Genomic DNA, 27,837 nt, shown 5'->3' on the forward strand with positions numbered 1-27,837 from the left:
AAGTGCAGAAGCCGTTCATGATTATTAAAAGTCAGAAGAATAGTATGATTAAAAAGAATTTTGTGTTTATTCCCAACACTTTTCTATTTTTTCCTCCATAAGCTTTTACAAATAGTGGTAGCATATTCATTGATTTTCATAACTTGTAAACAACTAGTATATTTTTATTACTTAATATTCTATGAATAGAATACCCATATTCTTCTCTCCTGACCATAGATTGGGATCATAGGGAGGAAGAAACCATTAGGCAAAAAGGGTCACAGAAAGTATCATGGAAATATAAAAAGAAAATGATAGAAGCCTACGAATCCTTTAAGGCCCTTCACTTACTTTACAGTTCTTCTAAGAGCTGGCCAGCCATGATTAGAACCATACACATTTCGGAGAAAGCACCTGCTAGTACTTCCTCCTCTAGTCAAGCTTTTAAGTAGAGTACCTCTTAATGTCACCTTTGGTGGGCCTATGTATAGCACAGAATTAATATTATGTATCCCTGGGACAGACTTCCTGTTTTGAATTGGACTATTACTCTGATTATTAACAACCATAAATGGTGTCTCTACCTGGATTTCAATTTTGGATTTTGGTTTTAAGTTTTCTTTCTGACATTCTATCATGTCTTATGTCACATTGAGGCATCTCAACACTCTCCTTCATCTCCAGATTGATATAACATGTTCCTGTTAAGTGTTTGTTTCTCTGTGACTCAATCCTTAAAATACGTAAATCTTATATTACTAAAATACTAAATCTTCCTTTGAGAAATTTGATAAGAATTTTTCCAAAGTAAGATAATTTCTAATTTTCCATTCCACTTGTTTTCTAATTTGAAAACTAAAATATATGCAACTCTTTTCTATTCTTTTTCCTACATAGACCTTTATTGTGGTAGAAGATTTATTAGTTTTCATAATTTGAAGGACTAATAAGAAATGCAATATTTACTTAACATCAGTAAATAATAACATTACATGCATGAAGCTGCTAAACTTCCCACTTACCTCTCTTCCAGAAATCAATATGCAGAGCAAGGACACAATCATATGCATCAGATTTCTCTTGTGGTTTCTTTTCCTCTGTGTGCTTATCAAGAAGTCACACACTGAAGAAGACGTCATAATTACAACCAGGAATGGAAGAGTCAGAGGAATGGACTTGCCAGTTCTTGGTGGAACAGTAACAGCATTTCTTGGAATTCCCTATGCACAACCACCTCTTGGTAGACTTCGATTCAAAAAGCCACAGTCTCTGACAAAGTGGTCTGATATTTGGAATGCCACAAAATATGCAAACACTTGCTATCAGAACACAGATCAGAGTTTCCCAGGCTTCATTGGATCAGAAATGTGGAACCCAAACACAGACCTTAGTGAAGACTGCCTATATCTAAATGTATGGACTCCAGTGCCTAAACCCAAAAATGCCACTGTAATGGTATGGATCTATGGTGGTGGTTTTCAAACTGGAACATCATCTTTACAAGTTTATGATGGCAAGTTTTTGGCTCGGGTGGAAAGAGTTATTGTAGTGTCGATGAACTATAGGGTGGGTGCCCTAGGATTCTTAGCTTTACCAGGAAATCATGAGGCACCAGGGAACATGGGCTTATTTGATCAACAATTGGCACTTCAGTGGGTCCAAAAAAATATAGCAGCCTTTGGTGGAAATCCTAAAAGTATAACTCTCTTTGGTGAAAGTGCAGGAGCAGCTTCTGTTAGCTTTCATTTACTTTCTCCTAGAAGCCACCCATTTTTCACCAGGGCCATTCTGCAGAGTGGATCTTCTAATGCTCCTTGGGCAGTAATGTCTGTCTATGAAGCTAGAAACAGAACATTAACCTTAGCTAAGTTTCTTGGTTGCTCAAGAGAAAATGAGACTGAGATAATTAAATGCCTTCAAAATAAAGATCCCCAGGAAATTCTTCTGAATGAAGTATTTGTTGTGCCCTATGAGTCTCTCTTGTCAGTAAATTTTGGCCCAACAGTGGATGGTGATTTTCTCACTGACATGCCAGACACGCTACTCCAGCTTGGACAATTCAAAAAAACCCAGATCATGGTGGGTGTTAATAAAGATGAAGGAACAGCTTTTTTGGTATATGGTGCGCCTGGGTTCAGCAAAGATAACAACAGCATCATAACTAGAAAACAATTTCAAGAAGGTTTAAAAATATTTTTTCCAGGAGTGAGTGACTTTGGAAAAGAATCAATCCTTTTCCATTATACAGATTGGCTAGATGACCAGAGACCTGAACATTACCGGGAGGCCTTAGATGATGTTGTTGGGGATTACAATATCATATGCCCTGCGTTGGAGTTCACCAGAAAATTCTCAGAAATGGGAAATAATGCCTTTTTCTACTACTTTGAACATCGATCCTCCAAACTTCCTTGGCCAGAATGGATGGGAGTGATGCATGGTTATGAAATTGAGTTTGTCTTTGGTTTACCCCTGGAAAGAAGAATCAACTACACAAAAGCTGAAGAAATTTTGAGTAGATCCATAATGAAACGCTGGGCAAATTTTGCAAAATATGGGTAAGTGCTGGTTTTGTAATTGTTCTTTAGGGTTTCTTTTGTTTGGTCTTGAGTGTAGACTTCATTAAAAGCACAGATGAGATATAATTTCTTATTTTCTTTTCACCTATGCTGGTTTTACTTTTTATACATAGTGAATTTCAATATCTTGTGTTAGAAGTGCTTAAAAACCCTCACATAACCTTTAGGGAAAAAATTTTCTGATTTCATCTCCAAAATCTGCAAAGTATTTAACCATATTAGCCTAATATCCTACATAAATCTGTGTTTGTTTATCTTGGGAACTCTACTGTGATCGTGGTTTTTAACCTCCAAGTTTACTATGTTCACAAGCTTAGGAAAGAGTGGGAATATATCTTCTCTTCTTGCTGTTATGCAGTGGTATAGTGGTCCTTGATACATCAGGAAACACATATCTGCTCCTGAAAAGGAAAGGGCAAAATGGTGATGGATGGAGTTGGATTTTAGATTGCCCAAAATGCAGAGTTTGCCATTTTATGATTTATTTTTCTAAAAGTTTGTTCAGTGTTCTCTAGTTACTCGGGCTACCCAGGAGTTATGAGGGCCCTCTTGTTCAGCTAAGCAGTTCTCTAAGCAGTCATATGAATGACATTAGATAATTGGAGAAATTATAAAAATACACACATTCCCTTATTTGTTATATATGTTATATATATATGTATGTATGTATATTATTTATGTATGCATGTATGTATATGGATAAACAAAAAAAACCAAACCATTGCCGTTGAGTCAATTCTGACTCATAGCGACCCTATAGGACAGAGTAGAACTGCCCCACAGAGTTTCCAAGGAGTGCCTGGTGGATTTGAACTGCCAGACTTTAGGTTAGCAGCCATAGCACTTAACCACTACGTCACCAGGGTTTCCATATATATGGATATATTTTCTAAATGTGTGTATGTAGAAAGTTTTTGTTTGTTCGTTTCTTTTTAATTCCCACTATACTTGTCAACCAAAAATGAATTTTATATAATTGGAGTAATTTCTGGGGTTGTGAATAATGAAAAAAAAAAGAAAAGAAATTTGAGCATCTATTTTTTAAAAGGAGTGCTTACAGAAGCTCACAATTTGATTGATGAATTAATCCAATCTGTCATACACTCTTCAATAATTGAAAAATATGTTGACAGTAATGTTATTGTTTTGGGATTTTCTTTCTGCCCTCCATTCCTACTTCATTGTATTCCATGTTATTACATGTGTCTGTCTACAATACAACTTCCATGATTCTTCTCAAAATCTTTCAATACGTGTCTACTGTATATAAAGTTAAAATTCTTCCACTTGGCATTAAAGTTTCTCTACAAGAAACTTTCCCTGCAAGAAAAGAAATAGACCATTCCTGGAGCAACTCAGAGATCAGCAGAACTGTTGGAAGGTGAATGAGAAGTGAGGCCTTCTTGGTTTCTGAGGGTGGGGCCACTATCTTCTGGATTTCAAAGGTTGGAACCACAGCCTCCTACGTCTCAAAGATTCAGATATTCACCAACTCAGTTTGGAAGTGTGGAGCTGCTGTTAAGATGTGTGAGGGGGCTGGGGCCACCACCCAAAACAGGGTGCAGGGGCGCCATGCCCAAAGGGAAGAAGAATGGGGCCTGCTGGGGCTGAGGAAGTGAGGTCACCACTCAGATGGACTAGGAGAATGGGGTCACCTAAAGCTGAGGGACCAGAGTTGCTGTCCCAGAGGGCCTGGAAGGTGGAGCTGAAGCCCAGGGCTGAGTGGCCTCCACCCAGAATCCAGAGAGCATGGCCAGCACTCAAAGTCTGTAGGGCAAGGCCATTGCCCAGATGGTCTCAGTATAGGCAGGATTATTTTCAAGTCTTGAGTGCTAATGTAATTTGTTCTGCTGGATTTTAGACTTGCTTAGTGCCTGTTATCCCTTCTTTCCCTCCAGTTTCTCCCATTTGTAATGGAAATGCCTACCTTGTACCTGTTCTACCCTTGTACTTTGGAAAAGATAACTTACATTCTAGATTTTACAGGGTCACAGATAAAGAGGAATTTTGCTCCAGGATGGAATACTTCTAAACTTTCACTCATATTTCTTTAGGTAATTCAGAAGATGAGATTTTGGACTTGGAGTTGTTTTAAGACTTACGTGATGAGGTGAATGGGTTTTGCATGTGGAAAGGAGATGAATTTGGGGGGGCCAAAGGGTGGAATGTTATGGGTTGAATTGTGTCCCTAAAAAATATATGTGTTGTAAATCCTAACCTTTATGCCTATGGTTATAATCCCATTTGGGAACGGGTTGTCTTTCTCATGTTAATGAGTCAAGATTAGTGTAGGGTGTATCTTGAGTCAATCTCTTTTGAGATATAAAAGAGATTAAACAAGTGAGCAGAGGAGAGATGGAGTACGATAGATGCCAAGGCACTTGGAGCTCTCCAGGGAACCAGGAAGCAGAAGCTGAAGAAACAAGGACCTTCCTCCAGAGCTGAAGAGAGAGAAGGCCTTCCCCTAGATCTGGTGCTCTGAATTTGGACTTCTAGCCTCCTAAACTGTGAGAAAAGAAAGCCATCATTTGTGGTATTTCTGTTACAGCAGCACTAGGTAACTAAACAGTAAGTGATTTTTTCTGCTTTTTACAGCCCAGATTTGCACGATTTAACAGAGATAATATGTATTGAGAATTGACTTGATGGCAAATGTAGTGATAATCTACTGGTGTGCATTATCCTTTTTCACAGTATACCTATGAATACCAGAACTCCATCTAACTACATACATGATGTGCTAACCCTGTTGTTCTCAAAGGAGTGATTTTGGCCCCCTCTCCAGGCGATAGTCAGCAATATACAGCAGATGCCAGAAATACTGCTAAGCATCCCAAGATGCACAAGACAGTCCCCCACAACAAATGATTAATCAGTCCAAAATGTCAATAATGCCAAAGTTGAGAAACCCTGGTAGGTTTTCTACTTCCGCCAACCCAAAAGCAATAAATTAAGAAAGTAAAAAAGTAGAACATGGAGCTGTAATTAACATCCGGGAAAATGAGTGTTCAAGTGCGTGATTCATAAAATGTTTTAATAATTTTTGATCTTAAACAGTAAGCCCATGTGTATTATTTATGAATTTTGTTGGAATACAATTTATATATAGTAAAATGCAAACACTTTAAGCATACAGATCAGCAAGTTTTGATGAGCATGTACAACCCAAACATACTACCACCCTATTCAAGATATAAGAATTCCATTGCCTCAGAAAATTTTCTCCGGCCTCTGCATTCAGTACCCCTTTACTCCCCATTCCCAGTCAGCCAAGGATTATATTTCTATCATTATAGATTAGTTTTGTTTTTTCTAGACCTCCATATTACTGGAATGATATAGAATATACTCTTGTATCTGACTTCTTTTGCTTGTTGTTGCTGTTGTTAGGTGCCCTTGAATTGGTTCTGATTCATAGCAGCCCCATGTGCAACAGAATGAAACACTGCCCTGTCCTGTACCCATTCTCACAATCGCTGCTACACTTGAGCCCATTGTTGCAACCACTGTGTCAATGCATCTCGTTGAAGGTCTTCCTTTTTTTTTGCTGAATGTCTATTTTACCAAGCATGATGTCCTCCCCCTGGAACTGGTCCATCCTGATAATATGTCCAAAGTACGTGAGACGAAATTTTGACATCCTTGCTTTCTAAGAAGCATTCTGGCAGTACTTCTTCCAAGACAGGTTTGTTTGCTCTTCTAAGGAGCATTCTGGCTGTACTTCTTCTAAGACAGGTTTGTTATGTTCTTCGCCAACAAAATAATTCCTGATTTGCTTAGCATAACATATTTGTGTTTCATCTGTGTCATTGCATGTATCAGTTTATAACGAAAGCAATGAACCTGTTGCGATAGAGTCAATTCTGACTCAGGGAGTCTCCATTTGCTACAGAGTAGAACTTCCATAAGGTTTTCTTGTCTGTGATTTTTACAGAAGCAGATCCTTAAGCCTTTCTTCTGTGGTGCTATTGGGTAAGTTCAAGCTGCCAACCTTTAGATTAGTAGTTGAGCGCAAACCATTTGCACTACCCAGGGAACATATCAGTATTTTAATTGCTATTAATTGCTGAGTACTATTTCCATCGAAGTTGTAAAGGATTTCATTTTACTTGGATCCACAATCAACAGCCATGGAAGCAGCAGTCAAGAAATCAAAAGACATATTGCATTAGGCAAATCTGCTGCAAAAGACATCTTTAAAGTGTTCAAAAGCAAAGATGTCACTTTGAGGACTAAGGTGGGCCTGACTCAAGCCATGATATTTTCAATCACCTCATATGCATGCAAAAGCTGTGCCATGAATAAGGAAGACTAAAGAAGAATTGATGACCTTGAATTATGGCGTTGATGAAGAATATTGAATATACAGTGGACTGCCAGAAGAATGAACAAGTCTGTCTTGGAAGAAATACTGCGAGGGTGCTTCCTGGAAGCTAGGATGGTGAGACTTCATCTCATGTACTTAGGACATGTTATCAGGAGGGACTATTCCCTGGAGAAGGACATCATTGGTAAGGTGGAGGGTCAGCAAAAGAGGAAGACCCTCAATGAGATGGACTGACACAGTGGCTGTAGCAATGGGATCAAACATAGCAACAATTGTGAGAACGGCACAGGACGGGGTAGGGCTTCATTCTGTTGTGCATAGGGTCACTATGAGTCCGAACACCTCCATTGGCCGGATTTGCCAGAGTTTGTTTATATATTCACTTATTGATAGGCCTTTAGGTTGCTTTCTGCTTGGGGATACTTTGAATAAAGTTTTTCTTAATAGCCTTGTACCAATCTTTTGTTGATACATGTTTTTACTTCTTTTGGGTAAATAACTAGGAAAGGAAGTACTGGGACTTATGGTAAGTGTATGCTTAATTTTGTAAGAAACTGTCAAACTATGTTCTGTATTAGCTGAGAATTTTACACTCCCAGTAGCAACATTTGAAAGCCTCAGTTGATTCACAGCCTCAGTGACACTTGGAATTGTCAGACTTTTTAAATTTTAGCAATTTTACTTAGTGTGTAGTGTATCATAATATGGTTTTACTCTGCCTTTCTCTGATGACTAATGATGTTGGACATCTATTCATATGCTTATTGATCATTTATCTTCTAATGTGAAGTGCCTGTTTAAGTCTTTTATATTTTTTTAAATAGGGTTTTTACTTCCCATTAAAATTTAAAGGTTCTTTATATATTCAGGATGTAAGTTCCATATATTGTGAAATTTGTCTCCTGATATGAAGCCTAGCTTTTGTATTTTCACATTGATTTTTTAATGTTCTAATATATTGAAGAGCAGATTTTAAAAATTTTGATGAAATCTAATCCATTAATTTTTTATGATTGTTGCTTTCTGTGTTCTATGTAAGAAATCTGTCTATCCCAAAATTTGTGAAGATTTTTTTTTTTTTCTGTATTTTCTTCCAGAAGCTTTAGAGTTTTAGTTTTTGTGTTTTGGTGCATAATCCATTTGAATTATTGCTCATGTACGTTGTAAAGTAGGGGTCAAGGTCCATTTTTTTTTTCCATCTAAGTATCCATATATTCCAAAATTATTTGTTGAAACACTGTCATTTCCTCATTGAATTACCCTGACAACTTTATTGAAAATCAATTGATCATATGTATGTAGATCTATTTGAGGACTCTGTTCTGTTCCACTGATTGATCTAATATCTATTCTTAAGCCAATCTCAGAGTGTCTTCAGTAGTGTACTTTAGAGTATGTTTTGGCCTCAGCTTAAAGGAATTCATTTTGTTTCCCTTTTCAAAGCTATGATGTCTATTTTAGGTTTACATTTCCAAACAAATTTCGAATTGGCTTCTCAGATTCTTTAAAAATCCTGTAGTGTATTAAAATTATTGATAAATTTGGGAAGAATGGTCATCTTAATATTTCTGGTTTTCAAATTCATGATCATGATATGTTGTTCCTTTTATTTTGCTGTTTTTTAGTTTCTTAAACTGTCTAGAATTTTATGTGCAGAAGTCTTGCATATGTTTACTTAAGTTTAATCCTAAGAGTTTTATGTATTTTAAAATTTCATTTTCTGACTGTTTTTACTAGTGTGAGAAGTGCAGTTGAGTTTTACATTGACCTTGTACCAGGTAACCTTGCTAAATTCACTTATTGATTTTGGTCACATCTGGAGATTTACTCAGGTTCATTACACTGAAAACAAAACAAAAAGTTAATTGTGGCAACAGATTTGCTTCTTCCTTTTCAATCTTTATGTTTGTTACCATTGTTGTTTTTATTATTTTGCTGTTGGTTCTGCTATTATAAAAAAATATATACTATCTAGGAATTCAAGCCCATCCTTTTATTTTCAACTTAATGATATTTTAAAAACTCCTGCCTTATAATCGGAGTGATCAGTCCATTTGACATATAACGTAGTTGTTGATTTGGTTGTGTTTAAGTGTCCAACATTGACTTTTTTTTTAATTTATCTTTTCTATTTCTTCTTTATAGCTTTTTTTTTTTTGCATCCACTGACTTTTTTTTTTTTAGTATTCCATTTTTTATGTAGACTTTTTAGGTTTTCCATTAATTTTTTTTTCAATGCTTGCTCTAGGGCTAACTATATGCTTCCTTAAATTATAAGAGTATACTCCTGAGTTAATATTAAAAAATGAGTTGATATTGAACTTCATATTTCACACTTGAAACTTTCTATTTTCTTCTTCAGAGTTCAAGCTTCCCATTTTTTACTTCACTCATACCATTTCAGATATGTAAGGAACTTAAGACAATATAAATCCCATGCATTCACCACCATGATTTTTTATATGTTTACATTGACAAATAATATAAATTCGACCTTAAAATATCATATGTTTACATTGACAAATAATATAAATTCGACCTTAAAATATTATTGGCTTTAAATAGTTTGTTGTATTTTGTAATTTAGGGAGAAAAAAAAAAACAGTACTTTATTTTTATCCGTGTTTACCATTTCCGTTTTGTTTTTTTTTTTAATTTTATTAATTCCTGAGATAGTAATTTCTTTCTGCATTATTTCCCTTCATGCTAAAGAATATTCTTTAGGAATTCTCATTGTGCAGATCAGCTAGTTAGAAATTTTCTCAGCTTTCTTTTATTTAAAATGGCTTCAATTTTAAAGGATATTATATTAAGAATAAAGAATTCTGAGATAGCTCCCTCCCTTAATCAGTTTAAAGATGTTCTCTATTATCTTTTTGTCTCTACTATTTATATATATATATATATTTCCCCTTCTGGTTAATTTCAAGATTATCTATTTTTGGTTTTCAACACACTATCATTGTAAAGGTGTGATTTATTTGTATTTTTCTTATCCTTATCTAGGTTTCACTGAGGTTGTTGCCTCTGTAAATTGATATTTTATGTAAAATATTGGAAATTTCTGGCGAGTATTTCTCCATTTTTTTTTTTTTTTTCTGCCCCACTCTCACGATTATTTCCTACTTGCATGCTCTTGTTTTCGTTGTGTGCCCTCAAGTCAATTCCAACTCCTAGCGACCTTATTGGACAGAATAGAACTGCCCCATAGGGTTTCCTAGACTGTAATCCTTAAAGGTATCACCAGGTCTTTTCTCCCATGCAGCAGATGGTGAGTATGAAACACTGACATTTTGGTTAGCACCTAACCATTCATTGTACAACCATGCTAGACTGTTTAATATTATTTCACAGATCACTGAGATTCTGTTCGTTTTTCTTCAATTGTGTTCCTGTTTTTCAGATTATTGATTTGTCTTAATGCTCACTGACTCTTTTTTGTACTTTCTCCAATCTGTGATTAAGCTTATCCAGGGATTTTTTTCTTTTTTTATTTCACTTAGCTTAGATTTCAGATCTAAAATTTCCTTTTTTTTTTTTTTTTTATTAAATAGTTTATATTTTTCTGCTAAGAGGCCCTCCTAGCCCTGCAGCATTTTCTCTGTGGTCAGCTTCTCATATTCCATTTTGTATTTATGCAGCCCAGACCTCAGCCAAAATTCTACGGGGAACCCCTGCAGTGAATTCTAGTTCACACTATTTGCCTAGCTCCGTCTTCTCTGGGATTGTGCCCTGCAGATTTCAGTTTCTTTAGTGGTCCGGAGTTCTGATTTCTGTCTCAGAAGCTCAGTGGTGCTATCGTTCTCTTCTTAGGCTTAAACTTTTTGTACTTTAAACAAGAAATTATCTCCAAGTAAAGAGCCACAGTAAGCATGGGACTTACTTAGGAGTTTCTGTTCTCTCAAAGATTATTGGCTTGTGCTGTTAGCTAGTGCATGGAATTCATTCTCTTGTTTGTTTTGTCCAGTTCTATAATTGTTTATGGTGGGAGGGGTAATCTAGTGTCAGTCACTCCATCATGGATAGAAAGTTGAAGGCTTACATCCTCATTTGTATTTTAAGGAAATTTAAACTCTTAGATTTCTCATTCCATTGTAAAGAACTCATTTATTTTTAGTTACTTTTAAAGTTTATCAATCTCCAACATGTATGAAAAACTTTTAAAGCTGGCTTATTATTAAAAAAAAAAATCTATGAGAACACTAAAGGATGTTAAAATATGAAATCTTCAGCTGTAGTGTTTATGATTCCTAACAAAATAGATGCCACAATATAATTTAGGACTTTGCTGATTGGAATTACTATCTCTCTATATATTTTTTGTTCCTGTTATGCTCCCAATTCATTTATAAACATGAAGTTGAAACTTTACCCAGATTACACACAGACCTCTAAGTGAACTGTATCTAATATCCTATAATAATATACGTTGAATTATCAGTACAACGTATACATGCACCAGTTACTTATTGAAGCAAGAATCTGAGGGCTAACAAATTAAATTAAGCAGCATTTCTGATATATGGCCAGCAATATACCAGTGATATAGGAAATAGGTGTAAACAATTTAGTTGGTTTATCAGAGTGACCAGAACAGCAAAGGATGGAAAATAGGCCAAATACAATTATTAACATAACATAAAATAGAAGCAATCAAAAAACCAAACCCACTGCCGTTGAGTCGATTCTGACTCATAGCGACCCTATAGAACAGAGTAAAACTACCCCATAGAGCTTCCAAGGAGCACCTGGTAGATTTGAACTTCTGATCTCTTGGTTAGCAGCTGTAGCACTTAACCACTACACCACCAGGGTTTCCGTAAAATAGAGGAGGATCATTAATGTAGGACTTCTCAAGTCGCTCCCTGCTGTTGCAGAGCATCTTTGTTTTACTTTATCCTCCTTGGATCCTGTCTTCAGAGTTTTCAGTGTACAACATCAAGAGGAATCATTCACATTGCAGTTACATAGTCTTCCACATGGTATGTACAGCCCAGAATGTGTCCAGTGTTACTCTTTCCACAGATCCTTCATATACATAATCTTAAGCAAGTTGCTTAAACTTCCACTACATCTTTTTTTTTTTTTTCCTGATCTGTAAAATGGGGAATACGAAGATACCTACTTCATAAGACTGCTGTGAAGATTAAAAAGTACTATCTGTGAAAATTGCCAGCCAAGCATCTGGTGCTATAAACTACTATTAATATTAGCTATGCTTTTTATTCTTTTAATCAGTTCATTCTCATGTGCTTATCATTGACAGGTCATTATATTCTTCCTCTCTATTAAAAAAATCAATATTTCCCATACCAGGCATAAAGCTACTTCAATTTGACCTCACCCAAGATTAAACTTGGTTCCCCCCAAAAACATACAGTTGTTCAATGTTCTTACTCAAAACCGATTAATTAATCAATTAAATTTTCAAACAAAGTAAGCTTCAAAACTGAGGCAATTAACTTCCTTCTATCTGTTTGCTGCCATTTTTTTATTCATGGTCTCTCCAAAGTGGGGAATGTTTCCTATTACTTTTTAATGGATATGACACAAGTCACTTTTATTCTGACCCTGTTTTGATACCATAAAACCAAAAAGTTAGTAAACAAAGTTTTTTAAGTGTAAATAACCTCACAGCATGTGTGCTGCTATTCTCATGTATTTTATTTATTTATTTATTATCTCCTTACACTTTAAGAAGCTTTAACACATTAGAATAATTTATTAATTTGGCACAAAAAAATATATTACTAAACTTTTCACTTCCATGGTTCAATGATCTGTAAAAAGTAAATAAGAAAAGCTCTTGACTTTTATACTGAGGAGTGAGTTTAAATTAAATGTTAAGTCATATTTTCTTAGTGCACAAGATTTTTTGAAATAATTAGGACACTTTTAAAATACGCATGTTTTTGTGTACTAATTTGCAATTGTAATAATTAGAAATTACAGATCTGACAGATTTCAAAAGCAATGGACTTTGTTTCTGATTTGGAATATAAAAATACATGTAATTACATGTATTTTTATATTCCAAATCAGGGTGGTTACTTCATATAGCCATAACTTTATTTTTCATATTATAAGGAATGCACTCAATAATAATGCATTCCAACATTATCAGTGTGAAAACTGATTTAATAATGCTTTGTATTTAGTGAATATGACTATCTGGTTTTCTTATATGTCATAAAAAATAATTCAAATAACAATATTTCATCTCTAGTTATTTTCCAAATGGGTATATTTTCTTTGTGTGCTCTTTCTTTTCCTCTGAAATATTTTGTTTTTAAACAGCAGTAGAAAAACTAGGCAAAAAGTCAGAGAGATTGTGAGTGGAGAACTAGTGCTACTTCATTCTATATCTCTGTATAGAACTTTTGCATGTATCTGCAGCAGTGGTTAAGAGCTATAGCTGCTAAACAAAAGATTGGCAGTTCATATCAACGGACCATTCCTTGGAAACCCTAGGGAACAGTTCTACTCTGTCCTATAGGGTTGCTATGAGTGAGAATCAACTCTACAGCAAGGAGTTGTACTCTACTCATTACATTTATGCAAATCTCTTGATTAAGAAATTCGTTATCAAATTATACTTGAATTTATTCTGTATTATATTTATAAATTTAATAAAATAAATTTTCCAGAACTTCACTATAACACACTGCATAAGAAATGTCTTTAATACACCAAAGAGAAATCAGTTAATGATGATTTTAACATGAACAGTACCATTCCAATGACAAGGAATGAAGTATATAGGTTCTAAAATTAGAGTGAAAAAATACTGAAAGGATGAGGTTATATAACATTTTCCAGATGAGAAATTGTGGTCCAGAGAAAAGAAGTGACAGTAGCTAAAAAGTAATAGAGCAAAGATTAACTATGACTTAAGACTATTAACTTTCATTTCATTGTATTACCCATTCATCAGGCTGCCTTCACCGTGAATTATTGAAAGCAATAATTAAATATGATTAGGAAATGCATTTGGATGCAAACTTGTAATTTCAACATGTTAGCATGCTCATACCTGCGTGGTTAATGTTACAGAGTTAAGGGCAGAGAACAGACTAAAATTAGACATCATGACATACAGAGACAAGTTTAAGCTTGTAAAAGACTGTCATCTGGCCATCCAGTCCAATTATGATCAGGCTTATGATTAGATTCTCTGACAGATAATAGTTCATGTGGTTTGTAAAGTGGAGAAAAAACTTCTTACCCTCTGATTTCATAATTATTTATGGTACATTGTCATAATTAACCCAACTGGAACATTTTGATGACTTTGCAGAAGGGTCAGGACTCAAATCCCCATGGATTTATTTTATTGCTATCATGACAGCAACAGTGTTCTATCACTTCAGGTATTTTTCTACCTTAGGAAGTGAGGAGTTACACAACAATGAATAAAACAAAAAATGCCTACCTGCAGCGATCCTATAATTTACCTCAAGTTTAAACATAAATTAAGTATAAATGAAGGTTTAAAAAAACTGATATGTATTAGCATAACATATTTGAAAAGGAAGAACTACCATATGGGACAATTTAGAGTGTACATAAGATCACTTGTAAAACCATTTCAGAGTGCAGCAATATTTTACCATCAATGACAGTTGAATAAAATAGAGAAATCAGATCTTCCAAAGGGCGACATCTATGAAGATAGCTTCTAAGATTCGCTTGATCAGATATTTCAGAATGCTCTATTACAGTGCAGTAAAGGAAAACAAATGCTTTCTTAGTAAAAATAAAGTCTCATTAAAATATGAAAATTCATATTCATAGGAAGCATTTACCTGGAGATGGCTTAGTTGATTTGTTCTCTATTTTTCCAAAAGTTTTCTGTATTTGTAAAAATTATAGTATTGAGTTCCACGCTTATATTTTAACTCCAGTCTGAAAATGAACTAATCAATCAGTTTTAAATTATTTTTTAAATGATAATTTCAGGCATACACATATAAATGTGTTGCTTAAAAAAACCTGTTAGATACAAAATAATAACTTTAAATATCACAAAATAACAAAACCCACCACCATGTGTCTGTCAGTTTGTCCTACTCTGGGGGCTTGCATGTTGCCGTGATGCTGGAAGTTATGCCACTGGTATTCAGATAACAGCAGGATCACCCACGGAGGACAGGTTTCAGCTGAGCTTCCAGACTAAGACAGACGAGGAAGAAGGACCAGGCAGTATACTTCTGAAAAGCATTAGCCAGTGAAAACCTTATGAATAGCAGCAGAACATTGTCTGATATAGTGCTGGAAGATGAGCCCCCCAGGTTGGAAGGCACTCAAAAGATGACTGGGGAAGAGCTGCCTCCTCAAAGTAGAGCCGACCTTAATGACATGGATGGAGTAAAGCCTTCGAGACCTTCATTTGTTGATATGGCATGGCTCAAAATAAGAAGAAACAGCTGCAAACATCCATTAATAATCGGAACCTGGAATGTACGAAGTATGAACCTAGGAAAATTGGAAATCGTCAAAAATGAAATGGAATACATAAACATTGATATCCTAGGCATTAGTGAGCTGAAATGGACTGGTATTGGCCATTTTGAATAGGACAATCTTATAGTCTACTATGCTGGGAATGAGAACTCAAAGAAGAATGGCATTGCATTCATCGTCAAAAAGAATGTTTCAAGATCTATCCTGAAGTTACAACGCTGTCAGTGATAGGATAATATCCATACGCCTACAAGGAAGACCAGTTAATATGACTATTATTCAAATTTACAGACTAACCACTAGGGCCAAAGATGAAGAAAAAGAAGATTTTTATCAGCTGCTGCAGTCTGAAATTGGTCAAACATGCAATCAAGATGCATTGATAATTACTGGTGATTGGAATGCAAAAGTTAAAAACAAAGAAGGATCAGTAGTTAGAAAATATGGTCTTGGTGGTAGAAACAATGCTGGAGATTGAAGGATAGAATTTTGCAATACCAACGACTTCTTCATTGCAAATACCCTCTTTCACCAACATAAACAGTGACTATACACATAAACCTCACTGGATGGAACACACAGAAATCAAAATGACTACATCTGTGGAAAGAGACGATGGAAAAGCTCAATATCATCAGTCAGGACAAGGCCAGGGGACAAGAGTGGAACAGACCATCAATTGCTCATATGGAAGTTCAAGCTGAAACTGAAGAAAATCAGAGCAAGTCCATGAGAGCCAAAATATGACCTTGAGTATATCCCACCTGAATTCAGAGACCATCTGAAGAATAGATTTGATGCATTGAACACTAGTGACTGCAGACCAGAGGAGTTGTGGAATGACATCAAGGACACCATACATGAAGAAAGCAAGAGGTAATTGAAAAGACGGGAAAGAAAGAAAAGACCAAGATGAATGCCAGAGGAGACTCTGAAACGTGCTCTTGAATGTCTAGCAGCTAAAGCAAAAGGAAGAATTAACGAAGTAAAAGAACTGAACAGGAGATTTCGAAGGGTGGATCAAGAAGGCAAAGTTAAGTATTATAATAGCATGTGCAAAGAGCTGGAGATGGAAAACCAAAAGGGAAGAACAGGTTCGGTGTTTCTCAAGCTGAAAGAACTGAAGAAAAAATTCAAGCCTCGAGTTGCAATAGGGAAGGATTCCATGGGGAAAATATTAAACGATGCAGGAAGCATCAAAAGTAGATGGAAGGAATACACAGAGTCATTATACCAAAAAGAATTAGTTGATATTCAAGAATTTCGAGAGGTGTCATATGATCAGGAGCTGATGGTACTGAAGGAAGAAGCCTAAGCTGCTCTGAAGGCATTGGCAAAAAACAAAGCTCCAGGAATTGGTGGAATATCAGTTGAGATGTTTCAACAAACAGATGCAGCACTGGAGGTGCTCGCTCATCTATGCCAAGAAATATGGAAGACAGCTTCCTGGCCAATTGACTGAAAGAGATCCATATTTATGCCTATTCCCAAGAAAGGTGATTAATATCACATGCAAGCAAAATTTTGCTGAAGATCATTCAAAAATGCCTGCAGCAGTATATCGACAGGGAACTGCCAGAAATTCAGGCCAGTTTCAGAAGAGTACGTGGAACCAGGGATATCATTGCTGATGTCAGCTGGGTTCTGGCTGAAAGCAGAGAATACCAGAAGGAGGTTTACCTGTGTTTTATTGACTGTGCAAAGGCATTCAACTGTGTGGCTCATAACAAACTATGGATAACACTGCAAAGAATGGGAATTCCAGAACAGTTAATTGTGCTCATGAGGAACCTTTACATAGATCAAGAGGCATTTGTTCGGACAGAACAAGGGGATACTGATTGGCTGAAAGTCAGGAAAGGTGTGCATCAGGGTTGTATTCTTTCACCATACCTATTCAATCTGTATGCTGAGCAAATAATCCAAGAAGCTGGACTATATGAGGAAGAACGGGGTATCAGGATTGGAGGAAGATTCATTAACACCCCGCGTTATGCAGATAACACAACCTCTCTTGCTGAAAGTGAAGAGGACTTGAAGCACTTACTAATGAAGATCAAAGACCACAGCCTTCAGTATGGATTAAACCTCAACATAAAGAAAACAAAAATCCTCACAACTGGACCAATGAGCAACATCATGATAAATGGAGAAAAGATTGAAGTTGTCAAGGATTTCATTTTCCTTGGAACCACAATCAACAGCCATGGAAGCAGCAGTCAAAAAATCAAAAGACGCGTTGCATTGGGTAAATTTGCTGCAAAGGACCTCTTCAAAGTGTTGAAGACCAAATATGTCACCCTGAAGACTAACGTGCACCTGACCCAAGCCATGGTATTTTCAATCGCCTCATATGCATGTGAAAGCTGAACAATGAATAAGGAAGACCGAAAGAATTGACGCCTTTGAATTGTGGTGTTGACGAAGAATATTGAATATACCATGGACTACCAATAGAATGAACAAATCTGTCTTAGAAGAAGTACAGCTAGAATGCTCCTTAGAGCAAGGATGATGAAACTGCATCTTACATACTTTGGACACGTTGTCAGGAGGGATCAGTCCCTGGAGAAGGACATCATGCTTGGCAGAGTACAGGGTCAGCGGAAAAGAGGAAGATCCTCAACAAGGTGGATTGACGCAGTGGCTACGACAATGAGCTCAAGCATAACAATTGTAAGGATGGCGCAGGATGGGGCAGTGTTTCGTTCTGTTGTGCATAGGGTCGCTATGAGTTGGAACCGACTCAACAGCACCTAACAACAACAACAAAACTGAGTAACCAAATGTAACTTTGAGTGATTCACTGTAAAAATAAATACAATAAAATACTATGTTTTTTTCTGACTGTGCTATGTTCAGATATAATTAAAGTGTGTTTAGTCAGATTGATGCGTTCCAGAGAGCTATTCTGCCTATAATTTTTTCTTTCCTGTCAATAATACTCATGATCAAAGAACTAAAAGGCACAAGTCCACCCCTTTTCATTCCTGAATGTTATAATTTTGCCAGGATTCATTTATATTAATAAAATAGGTACTATTAACCTGATGAGATGGCCTATAGATTTATTATAAGTGAAATGTTAATATAACTTATTGATCGACCTTTATTTTGTAAAAGCAAGGGAGTTTTTGTCTTAAATTGAATTATATTTAGTGTTTTAAATTTTAACTTGGACACTCTAAGGACTGATTATAAATAACATTTGTTTTATGACTAGAATTAAAAATTGTACTCAAAAATATATTTTGTTTAATAAACCATTATAAAGCAAAATAATAAATCAATGATGTCTGGTATGATAGAATTTCAGGTTTTGAATAAATGCACTAATACCAGTCATGCTTTTTCTGGTTTGACAAAGTTTCTGGAACCATGGAAATTGCACCTTTTATCAAACTCCTTGAAATAAAAATTCACAATATTTACAGAGACTTTGCTATACACAAACAGAAAAATTTGTATGGTTGTGTTGGCTGTTATGGTGATATGCTAATTGATTCATCCATGCATTTATTCAACAAATATTTTTGTAAGTCTGTATCACCAAGCATTACCTAGGTGATGAAGATACAACAGTGAACAACACAGAAAAAGAGAAGGGGGCAACAAACAACAACAACAAAACAATGAAAAAAATTAACCTCAGAGAATATCTCTTCCTTCAAGGATCTTACTATCTAATAGAAATAAGACAATAAACAAATAGATATATAATATTTCTGGTAGTGATGAGACTTCTGAAGAAAAATATTAAGTAGAATTAGAAACACAGATCATGTAACGTGGTGGAATATAATAACACTTTTAGGATAGTCATGAAAAATCTCTGACAAGCTTATATTAGGGTAGTCCAAAACCAAAAAAACCCACTGCCGTTGAGTCGAATCCGACTCATAGCAACCCTATAGGACAGAGTAGAACTGCCCCATAGAGTTTCCAAGGAGGTGGACGTAGCAGAGTAAATTATGTGGATATCTGGGGAAAAGTTTTCTCAGAAGAGAGAAAAGCAAGGACAAAAGCCCTAAGACTAAAGTGCTTAGCATGTTGAAGAAACAGAAAGAAAGCCAGCTGGCTGGAAGAGTGTATGTGAGGGGAAAGTGGTCGGAGGCAAGATGTGAGAAGTACGGGGGCCACATTATATAGAATTTTGTTTCGTTAAGTCTTTGAATCTATTATGAGTAAAACGATCAGCTGTGAGATACCTGGAGCAGTTGAGTTGCATGAATGTGACTTAAACTGTATAATGATTTCTCTGACTCATGTGTGGAAAACAGACTGCTGAAACATAAGGGTGGAAGCAGAAGGAACAGCTAGAAGGTTATAGCAGCAATCCAGGTGAGGAATGATAATGATGTCTTAGGTTAGATGTGAAAGGAATGAAATGCCCACTTCCCAGATATATTTTGAATGAAGATGTGACAGGATTTGCCGATAAACTGGACATGGGATCTGAGAGAATAAATGGAGAGAAGGATGTTCTGAGTTTGCTGACCTGATCCCCCAGAATAATAGAGGTGCCATTTTCTCAGATAGGGATGACTCTGGGAGGACATGACAGGGATAGTGTAATCAAAAGTGCCATTTAAACATCTTAAGTTTAAGGTGCCTATTTTGCATCTATGTGGAGAAGTATAACAGTTATTCAGAGACAGAAGCTTGGAATTCAAGGGAGAAGTAGGGATTGAAGATATAAATTTGGTATTAACCAGCATGAAGATGGTATTTCTAACAATGCAGCAGGATTATATCATTTATGGAGATCATACGTAGAAAAGATGTTTGAGTGCATCAAGGTTCAAAGTTAGCAGAAGAAAGAGGAAGCATCAAAAAAGGATACATAGCCAGTGAGATGGAAAAACAGCTAGGAAATGGAGGCATATCCCAAGGCCAAATGAAGGAAGTGTTTCTAGGAGAGAATGAAGATCTGTATCGAGTATGGAATGAGTACAATGAAAACTATATGAAATTGTGTGTAATTGTCTCTGGCTTTAGAAATATGAGGATTATTAAAGACACTGATGTGTGATTTTTTAAAATTTTTATTGTGCTTTCAGTGAAAGTTTATAAATCAAGGCAGTTCTCCCATACAAAGATTTATATACACCCTGCTGTATATTCCTAGTTGCTTTCCCCCTAATGAGACAGCACACTGCTTCCCTCCACTCTCTCTTTTCATGTCTATTCGGTATGCTTCTGACCCCCTCTGCCCTCTCATCACCCCTCCAGAGAGAAGATGCCAACATAGTCTCATCTGTCTACTTGATCCAAGAAGCTCATTCTTCACCAGTATCATTTTCTATCCTATTGTCCAGTCCAATCCCTGTCCGGAGAGTTGGCTTTGAGAATGGTTTCTGTCTTGGGCTAACAAAAGGTCTGGGGACCATGACCACAGGGGTCCTTCTATTCTGAGTCAGATCATTAAGTCTGGTCTTTTCATGAGAATTTGGGGTCTGCATCCCACTGCTCTCCTGCTCCCTTAGGTGTTCTCTGTTGTGTTCCCTATCAGGGCAGTCATCAGTTGTAGCTGGGCACCATCTAGTTCTTCTGGTCTCAGGATGATGTAGTCTCTGGTTTAGATGGGCCTTTCTGTCTCTCGGGCTCATAATTACCTAGTGTGTTGGTGTTCTTCATTCTCCTCTGCTCCAGGTGGGTTGAGACCAATTGATGCATCTTAGATAGCCGCTTGCTAGCATTTGAGACCCAGATGCCACTCTCCAAAGTGGGATGCAGAATGTTTTCTTAATAGATTTTATTATGCCAGTTCACGTAGATGTCCGCCAAAACCATGGTCTACAAACCCCTGCCCCTGATATGCTGGCCTTTGAGCGTTCAGTTTATTCAGGAAACTTCTTTGATTTTGGTTTAATCCAGTTATGCTGACCTCTCCTGTATTGTGTGCTGTCTTTCCCTTCACCTAAAATAGTTCCTATCTACTATCTAATTAGTGAAAACCCCTCTCCCTCCCTCCCTCTTCCCTCCCTCTCATAACCATAAAAGAATATTTTCTTCTATGTTTAAACTATTTCTTCAGTTCTTAAAATAGTGGTCTTATACAATATTTGTCCTTTTGCAACTGACTAATTTCACTCAGCATAATGCCTTCCAGATTCCTCCATGTTATGAAATGTTTCACAATTTCATCATTGTTCTTTATCGATGTGTAGTATTCCATTGTGTGAATATACCATAATTTATTTATCCATTCATCTGTTGATGGGCACCTTGGTTGCTTCCATCATTTTGCTATTGTAAACAGTGCTGCAATGAACATGGGTGAGCATATATCTGGTCATGGAAAGGCTCTTATTTCTCTAGGATATATTCCAAGGAGGGGGATTGCTGGATCATATGGTACTTCTAGTTCTAGCTTTTCAAGCAAGTGCCAAATCTATTTCCAAAGTGGTTGTACCGTTTTACAATGGAATCTCATTGTGGTTTTGATTTGCATTTCTCCAATGGCTAATGATCGTAAGCATTTCCTCATGTATCCATTAGCTACCTTGATGTCTTCTTTAGTGAAGTGCTTGTTCATATTTTTTGCCCAGTTTTTAACTGGGTTATTTGTCTTTTTGTAGTTGAGTTTTTGCAGTATCTTGTAGATTTTAGAGATCAGGTGCTGATCAGAAATGTCATAGCTAAAAACTTTTTCCCAGTCTGTAGGTAATCTTTTTACTCTTTTGGTGAGGTTTTTGGATGAGCATAGGTGTTTGATTTTTAGGAGCTCCCAGTTATCTAGTTTCTCTTCTGCATTGTTGGTAATGTTTTGCATACCGTTTCTGCCATGTATTAGAGCTCCTAATGTTATCCTTATTTTTTCTTCCATGATCTTTATGGAAGATAACATGGTTTTAGATTTTATATTTAGGTCTCTGATCATTTTGAGTTTGTTTTTGTGCATGGTGTGAGATATGGGTTTTGTTTCATTTTTTTGCAGATGGATATCCAGTTATGCCAGCACCATTTGTTAAAAAGACTGCCTTTTCTCCATTTAACTGACGTTGGGCCTTTGTCAAATATCAACTGCTCATATGTGGATGGATTTGTCTGGATTCTCAATTCTGTTCCATTTGTCTATGTATCTGTTGTTGTACCAGTACCAGGCTGTTTTGACTACTGTGGTGGTATAATAGGTTCTAAAATCAGGTAGAGTAAGACCTTCCACTTTGTTCTTTTTTTTCAGTAATGCTTTGTTTGTCCGGGGCCTCTTTCCCTTCCATTTGAAGTTGGTGATTTGTTTCTCCATCTCATTAAAAAATGTCATCAGAATATGGACCAGAATTGCATTGTGTCTGCTTTTTGTAGAATAGACATGTTTTCAATGTTAATTCTTCCTACTCATGACCAAGGTATATTTTTCCCCTTATGTAGGTCTCTCTTGGTTTCTTGCAGTAGTGTCTTGTTGTTTCCTATGTATAGGTCTTTTACATCTTTGGTAAGACTTATTCCTAACCATTTTATCTTCTTGGGGGCTACTGTAAATGGTCTTGATTTGGTGATTTCCTCTTCGATGTCCTTTTTGTTGGTGTAGAGGAATCCAACTGATTTTTGTATGTTTATCTTGTAACCTGAGACTCTGCCGAACTCTTCTATTAGTTTCAGCAGTTTTTTTGAGGATTCCTTAGGGTTTTTTGTGTATAAGATCATGTCATCTACAAATAGAGATACTTTGACTTCTTCCTTGCCAATCTGGATGCCCTTTGTTTCTTTATCTAGCCTGATTGCTCTAGCTAGGACCTCCAGCACAATGTTGAATAAGAGTGGAGATTAAAGGCATCCTTGTCTGGTTCCCGATTTCAAGGGGAATGCTTTCAGGCTCTCTCCATTTAGGACGATGTTACCTATTGGCTTTGTATAAATGCCCTTTATTATATTGAGGAATTTTCCTTCTCTTCCTATTTTCCTGAGTTTTTATCATGAATGAGTGTTGAACTTTGTCAAATGCCTTTTCTGCATCAATTGATAAAATCATGGGGTTCTTGTCTTTTTTTTTTTTTTTTTATAATAACTTTTATTAAGCTTCAAGTGAACGTTTACAAATCCAATCAGTCTGTCACATATAAGTTTACATACATCTCACTCCCTACTCCCACTTACTCTCCCCGTCTTGAGTCAGCCCTTTCAGTCTCTCCTTTCTTGACAATTTTGCCGGCTTCCCTCTCTCTCTATCCTCCCATCCCCCCTCCAGACAAGAGTTGCCAACACAATCTCAAGTGTACACCTGATATAATTAGCTCACTCTTCATCAGCGTCTCTCTCCCACCCGCTGACCAGTCCCTTTCATGTCTGATGAGTTGTCTTCAGGGATGGTTCCTGTCCTGTGTCAACAGAAGGTCTGGAGAGCATGACCGCCGGGATTCCTCCAGTCTCAGTCAGACCATTAAGTTTGGTCTTCTTATGAGAATTTGGGGTCTGCATCCCACTGCTCTCCTGCTCCCTCAGGGGTCCTCTGCTGAGCTCCCTGTCAGGGCAGTCATCGATTGTGGCCGGGCACCAGCTAGTTCTTCTGGTCTCAGGATGATGTAGGTCTCTGGTTCATGTGGCCCTTTCTGTCTCTTGGGCTCTTAGTTGTCATGTGGGCTTGGTGTTCTTCATTTTCCTTTGCTCCAGGTGGGTTGAGACCAATTGCTGCATCTTAGATGGCTGCTTGTTAGCATTTAAGACCCCAGACGCCACATTTCAAAGTGGGATGCAGAATGATTTCATAATAGAATTATTTTGCCAATTGACTTAGAAGTCCCCGCAAACCATGTTCCCCAGACCCCCGCGCTTGCTCCGCTGAGCTTTGAAGCATTCATTTTATCCCGGAAACTTCTTTGCTTTTGGTCCAGTCCAATTGAGCTGACCTTCCATGTATTGAGTGTTGTCTTTCCCTTCACCTAAAGCAGTTCTTATCTACTGATTAATCAATAAAAAACCCCTCCCACCCTCCCTCCCTCCCCCCCTCGTAACCACAAAAGTATGTGTTCTTCTCAGGTTTACTATTTCTCAAGATCTTATAATAGTGGTCTTATACAGTATTTGTCCTTTTGCCTCTGACTCATTTCGCTCAGCATAATGCCTTCCAGGTTCCTCCATGTTATGAAATGTTTCAGAGATTCGTCACTGTTCTTTATCGATGCGTAGTATTCCATTGTGTGAATATACCACAATTTATTTACCCATTCATCCGTTGATGGACACCTTGGTTGCTTCCAACTTTTTGCTATTGTAAACAGAGCTGCAATAAACATGGGTGTGCATATATCTGTTTGTATGAAGGCTCTTGTATCTCTAGGGTATATTCCGAGGAGTGGGATTTCTGGGTTGTATGGTAGTTCTATTTCTAACTGTTTAAGATAACGCCAGATAGATTTCCAAAGTGGTTGTACCATTTTACATTCCCACCAGCAGTGTATGAGAGTTCCAATCTCTCCACAGCCTCTCCAACATTTATTCTTTTGTGTTTTTTGGATTAATGCCAGCCTTGCTGGTGTGAGATGGAATCTCATCGTAGTTTTAATTTGCATTTCTCTAATGGCTAATGATCGAGAGCATTTTCTCATGTATCTGTTGGCTGCCTGAATATCTTCTTTAGAGAAATGTGTGTTCATATCCTTTGCCCACTTCTTGATTGGGTTGTTTGTCTTTTTGTGGTTGAGTTTTGACAGAATCATGTTGATTTTAGAGATCAGGCGCTGGTCGGAGATGTCATAGCTGAAAATTCTTTCCCAATCTGTAGGTGGTCTTTTTACTCTTTTGGTGAAGTCTTTAGATGAGCATAGGTGTTTGATTTTTAGGAGCTCCCAGTTATCGGGTTTCTCTTCATCATTTTTGGTAATGTTTTGTATTCTGTTTATACCTTGTATTAGGGCTCCTAGGGTTGTCCCAATTTTTTCTTCCATGATCTTTATCGTTTTAGTCTTTATGTTTAGGTCTTTGATCCACTTGGAGTTAGTTTTTGTGCATGGTGTGAGGTATGGGTCCTGTTTCATTTTTTTGCAAATGGATATCCAGTTATGCCAGCACCATTTGTTAAAAAGGCTGTCTTTTCCCCAGTTAATTGACACTGGTCCTTTGTCAAATATCAGCTGCTCATACGTGGATGGATCTATGTCTGGGTTCTCAATTCTGTTCCATTGGTCTATGTGTCTGTTGTTGTACCAATACCAGGCTGTTTTGACTACTGTGGCTGTATAATAGGTTCTGAAGTCAGGTAAGGTGAGGCCTCCCACTTTCTTCTTCTTTTTCAATAGTGCTTTGCTTATCCGGGGCTTCTTTCCCTTCCATATGAAATTGGTGATTTGTTTCTCTATCCCCTTAAAATATGACATTGGAATTTGGATGGGTTCTTGTCTTTTGTTTTATCTATATGATGGATTACATTAACTGTTTTTCTAAAGTTGAACCATTCCTACATGCAAAAACAAAAATCAAACCCAGTGCCTTCGAGTCGATTCCGACCATAGTGACCCTATAGGGCAGAGTAGAACTGCCCTACAGAGTTTCCAAGGAGCACCTGGCAGATTCGAACTGCCAAGCCTTTGGTTAGCAGCAGTAGCACTTAACCACTACGCCACCAGTGTTTCCCATCCCTGCGTACCTGGTATGAATCCCACTTGGTCATGGTGAATTATTTTTTTGATATGTTGTTGAATTCCATTGGCTAGAATTTTGTTGAGAATTTTTGCATCTAAGTTCATGAGGGGTATACATCTGTAATTTTCTTTTTTTGTGGCGTCTTTACCTGGTTTTGGTATCAGGAATATGTGGGCTTCGTAGAATGAGTTTGGGAGTATTCTGTCCTTTTCTGTGCTCTGAAATACCTTCAGTAGTGGTGGTGTTAATTCTGCTCTGAGAGTTTGGTAGAACTCTGCAGTGAAGCCATAGGGGCCAGGGCTTTTGTTTTGTTGGGAATTTTTTTTTTTTTTTTTTAAATCTCTTCTTTTGTTATGGGTCTATTTAGTTGTTCTACCTCTGTGTTAGGAAACCCTAGTGTAAGGAAACCTCTGTGTTAGTTTAGGTAGGCAGTGTTTTTCTAAAAATTCATCCATTTCTTCTAGGTTTTCAAATTTGTGCAATTTTTTGTAGGCATCTAATATTCTTTTCATTTCAGTTGGGTCTGTTGTAATATTGCCCATCTCATTTCTTATTTGAGTTATTTGCTTCGTCTCCTGTTTTTCTTTTGTCAGTATGGCCAATTGTTTATCAATTTTGTTGATTTTTTTCAAAGAACCAGCTTTTGGTCTTGTTAATCTTTCATTTGTTTTTGTTTTCTATTTCATTTAGTTGTGCTCTAATTTTTATTATTTCTTTTCTTCTGGTGCCTGAGGGTTTCTTTTGTTGCTCTCTTTCTATTTGTTCAAGTTGTAGGGATAATTCTTTGATTTTGGCCCTTCTTTTTTTATGTGTCCATTTATTGATGTAAATTGAGCTCTGAGCACTGCTTTTGCTGTGTCCCAATGGTTCTGATAGGGAGTGTTTTCATTCTCATTGGATTCTATGAATTTCTTTATTCCATCCTTGATGTTTTCCATAATCCAGTCTTTTTTTGAGCAGGGTATTGTTCAGGTTCGAGTGTTTGATTTCTTTTCCCTGCTTTTTCTGTTATTGATTTCCACTTTTATGGCCTTATGGTCAGAGAAGATGCTTTGTAATATTTCAGTGTTTTGGATTCTGCTAAGGCTTGCTTTTTGACCAAATATTTGGTCTACTCTAGAGAATGTTCCATGTGGTCTAGAAAAGAAAGTATAATTGGTTGCTGTTCTGTATATGTCTATAAGGTCAAGTTGGTTGATCGTGGCATTTAGATCTTCTGTGTCTTTATTGAGCTTCTTTCTGGATTTTTTGTCCTTCACCGAAAGTGGTGTGTTGAAGTCTTCTACTGTAATTGTGGTGCTATCTCACTTTCATTGCTGATAGAGTTTGTTTTATGTATTTTGCAGCCCTGTCATTGGGCACATAAATATTTAATATGGTTATATCCTCCTGGTAAATTGTCCCTTTATTCATTATATTTGTGTCCTTATCATTTGTGGTTGATTTAACTTTAAAGTCTATTTTGTCAGAAATTAATATTGCCACTCTTGTTCTTTTTGATTGTTGTTTGCTTGATATATTTTTTCCCGTTCTTTGTGTTTAGTTTGTTTGTGTCTCTAAGTCTAAGATGTGTCTCTTGTAGGCAACATATAGACAGATCGTATTTTTTAATCTATTCTGCCACTCTTTGTCTCTTTATTGGCGCATTTAGTGCATTTACATTTGGCGTAATTATGGATAAGTATGAATTTACTGCTGTCATTTTGATGTCTTTTTTTATATGTTGTTGACAGTTTCTTTTTCCCACTTAATTTTTTGTGCTGAGTAATTTTATATATATATATATATATATATAGTCTTTTCCTCTTATTCGTTGTTGTTGATTCTGTTTCTGCTGAGTCTCTATTTTTTTCTTGTATTTTATTTTGATGTGTAGGATAGTTAGCCTCCTTTGTGGTTACCCTA

The 27,837-nt window shown here is 36.6% G+C and overlaps 1 protein-coding gene across 4 annotated transcripts in view; it reads left to right on the forward strand.

The window, feature by feature from the left end:
- The window catches only part of BCHE (butyrylcholinesterase), a 109,470-nt gene that overhangs the window by 17,526 nt on the left and 64,107 nt on the right, over nt 1-27,837 (forward strand). For 3 of the 4 annotated variants that reach the window (XR_007515060.1, XM_049867312.1, XM_049867313.1), the window contains exon 2: nt 1,016-2,540. Coding sequence is in view for 3 of the 4 variants with exons in the window: in XM_049867312.1 (XP_049723269.1) it covers nt 1,016-2,540 (1,525 nt within the window). In the remaining variant the exon portion in view is untranslated. Of the gene's footprint in view, nt 1-1,015; nt 2,541-4,615; nt 5,561-27,837 lie in introns of those variants that run through there. The other variant, XM_049867315.1, reaches the window with a different exon arrangement.

This window comes from Elephas maximus, chromosome 23, assembly GCF_024166365.1.
Source record: "Elephas maximus indicus isolate mEleMax1 chromosome 23, mEleMax1 primary haplotype, whole genome shotgun sequence".
NCBI classification, from domain to species: domain Eukaryota; kingdom Metazoa; phylum Chordata; class Mammalia; order Proboscidea; family Elephantidae; genus Elephas; species Elephas maximus.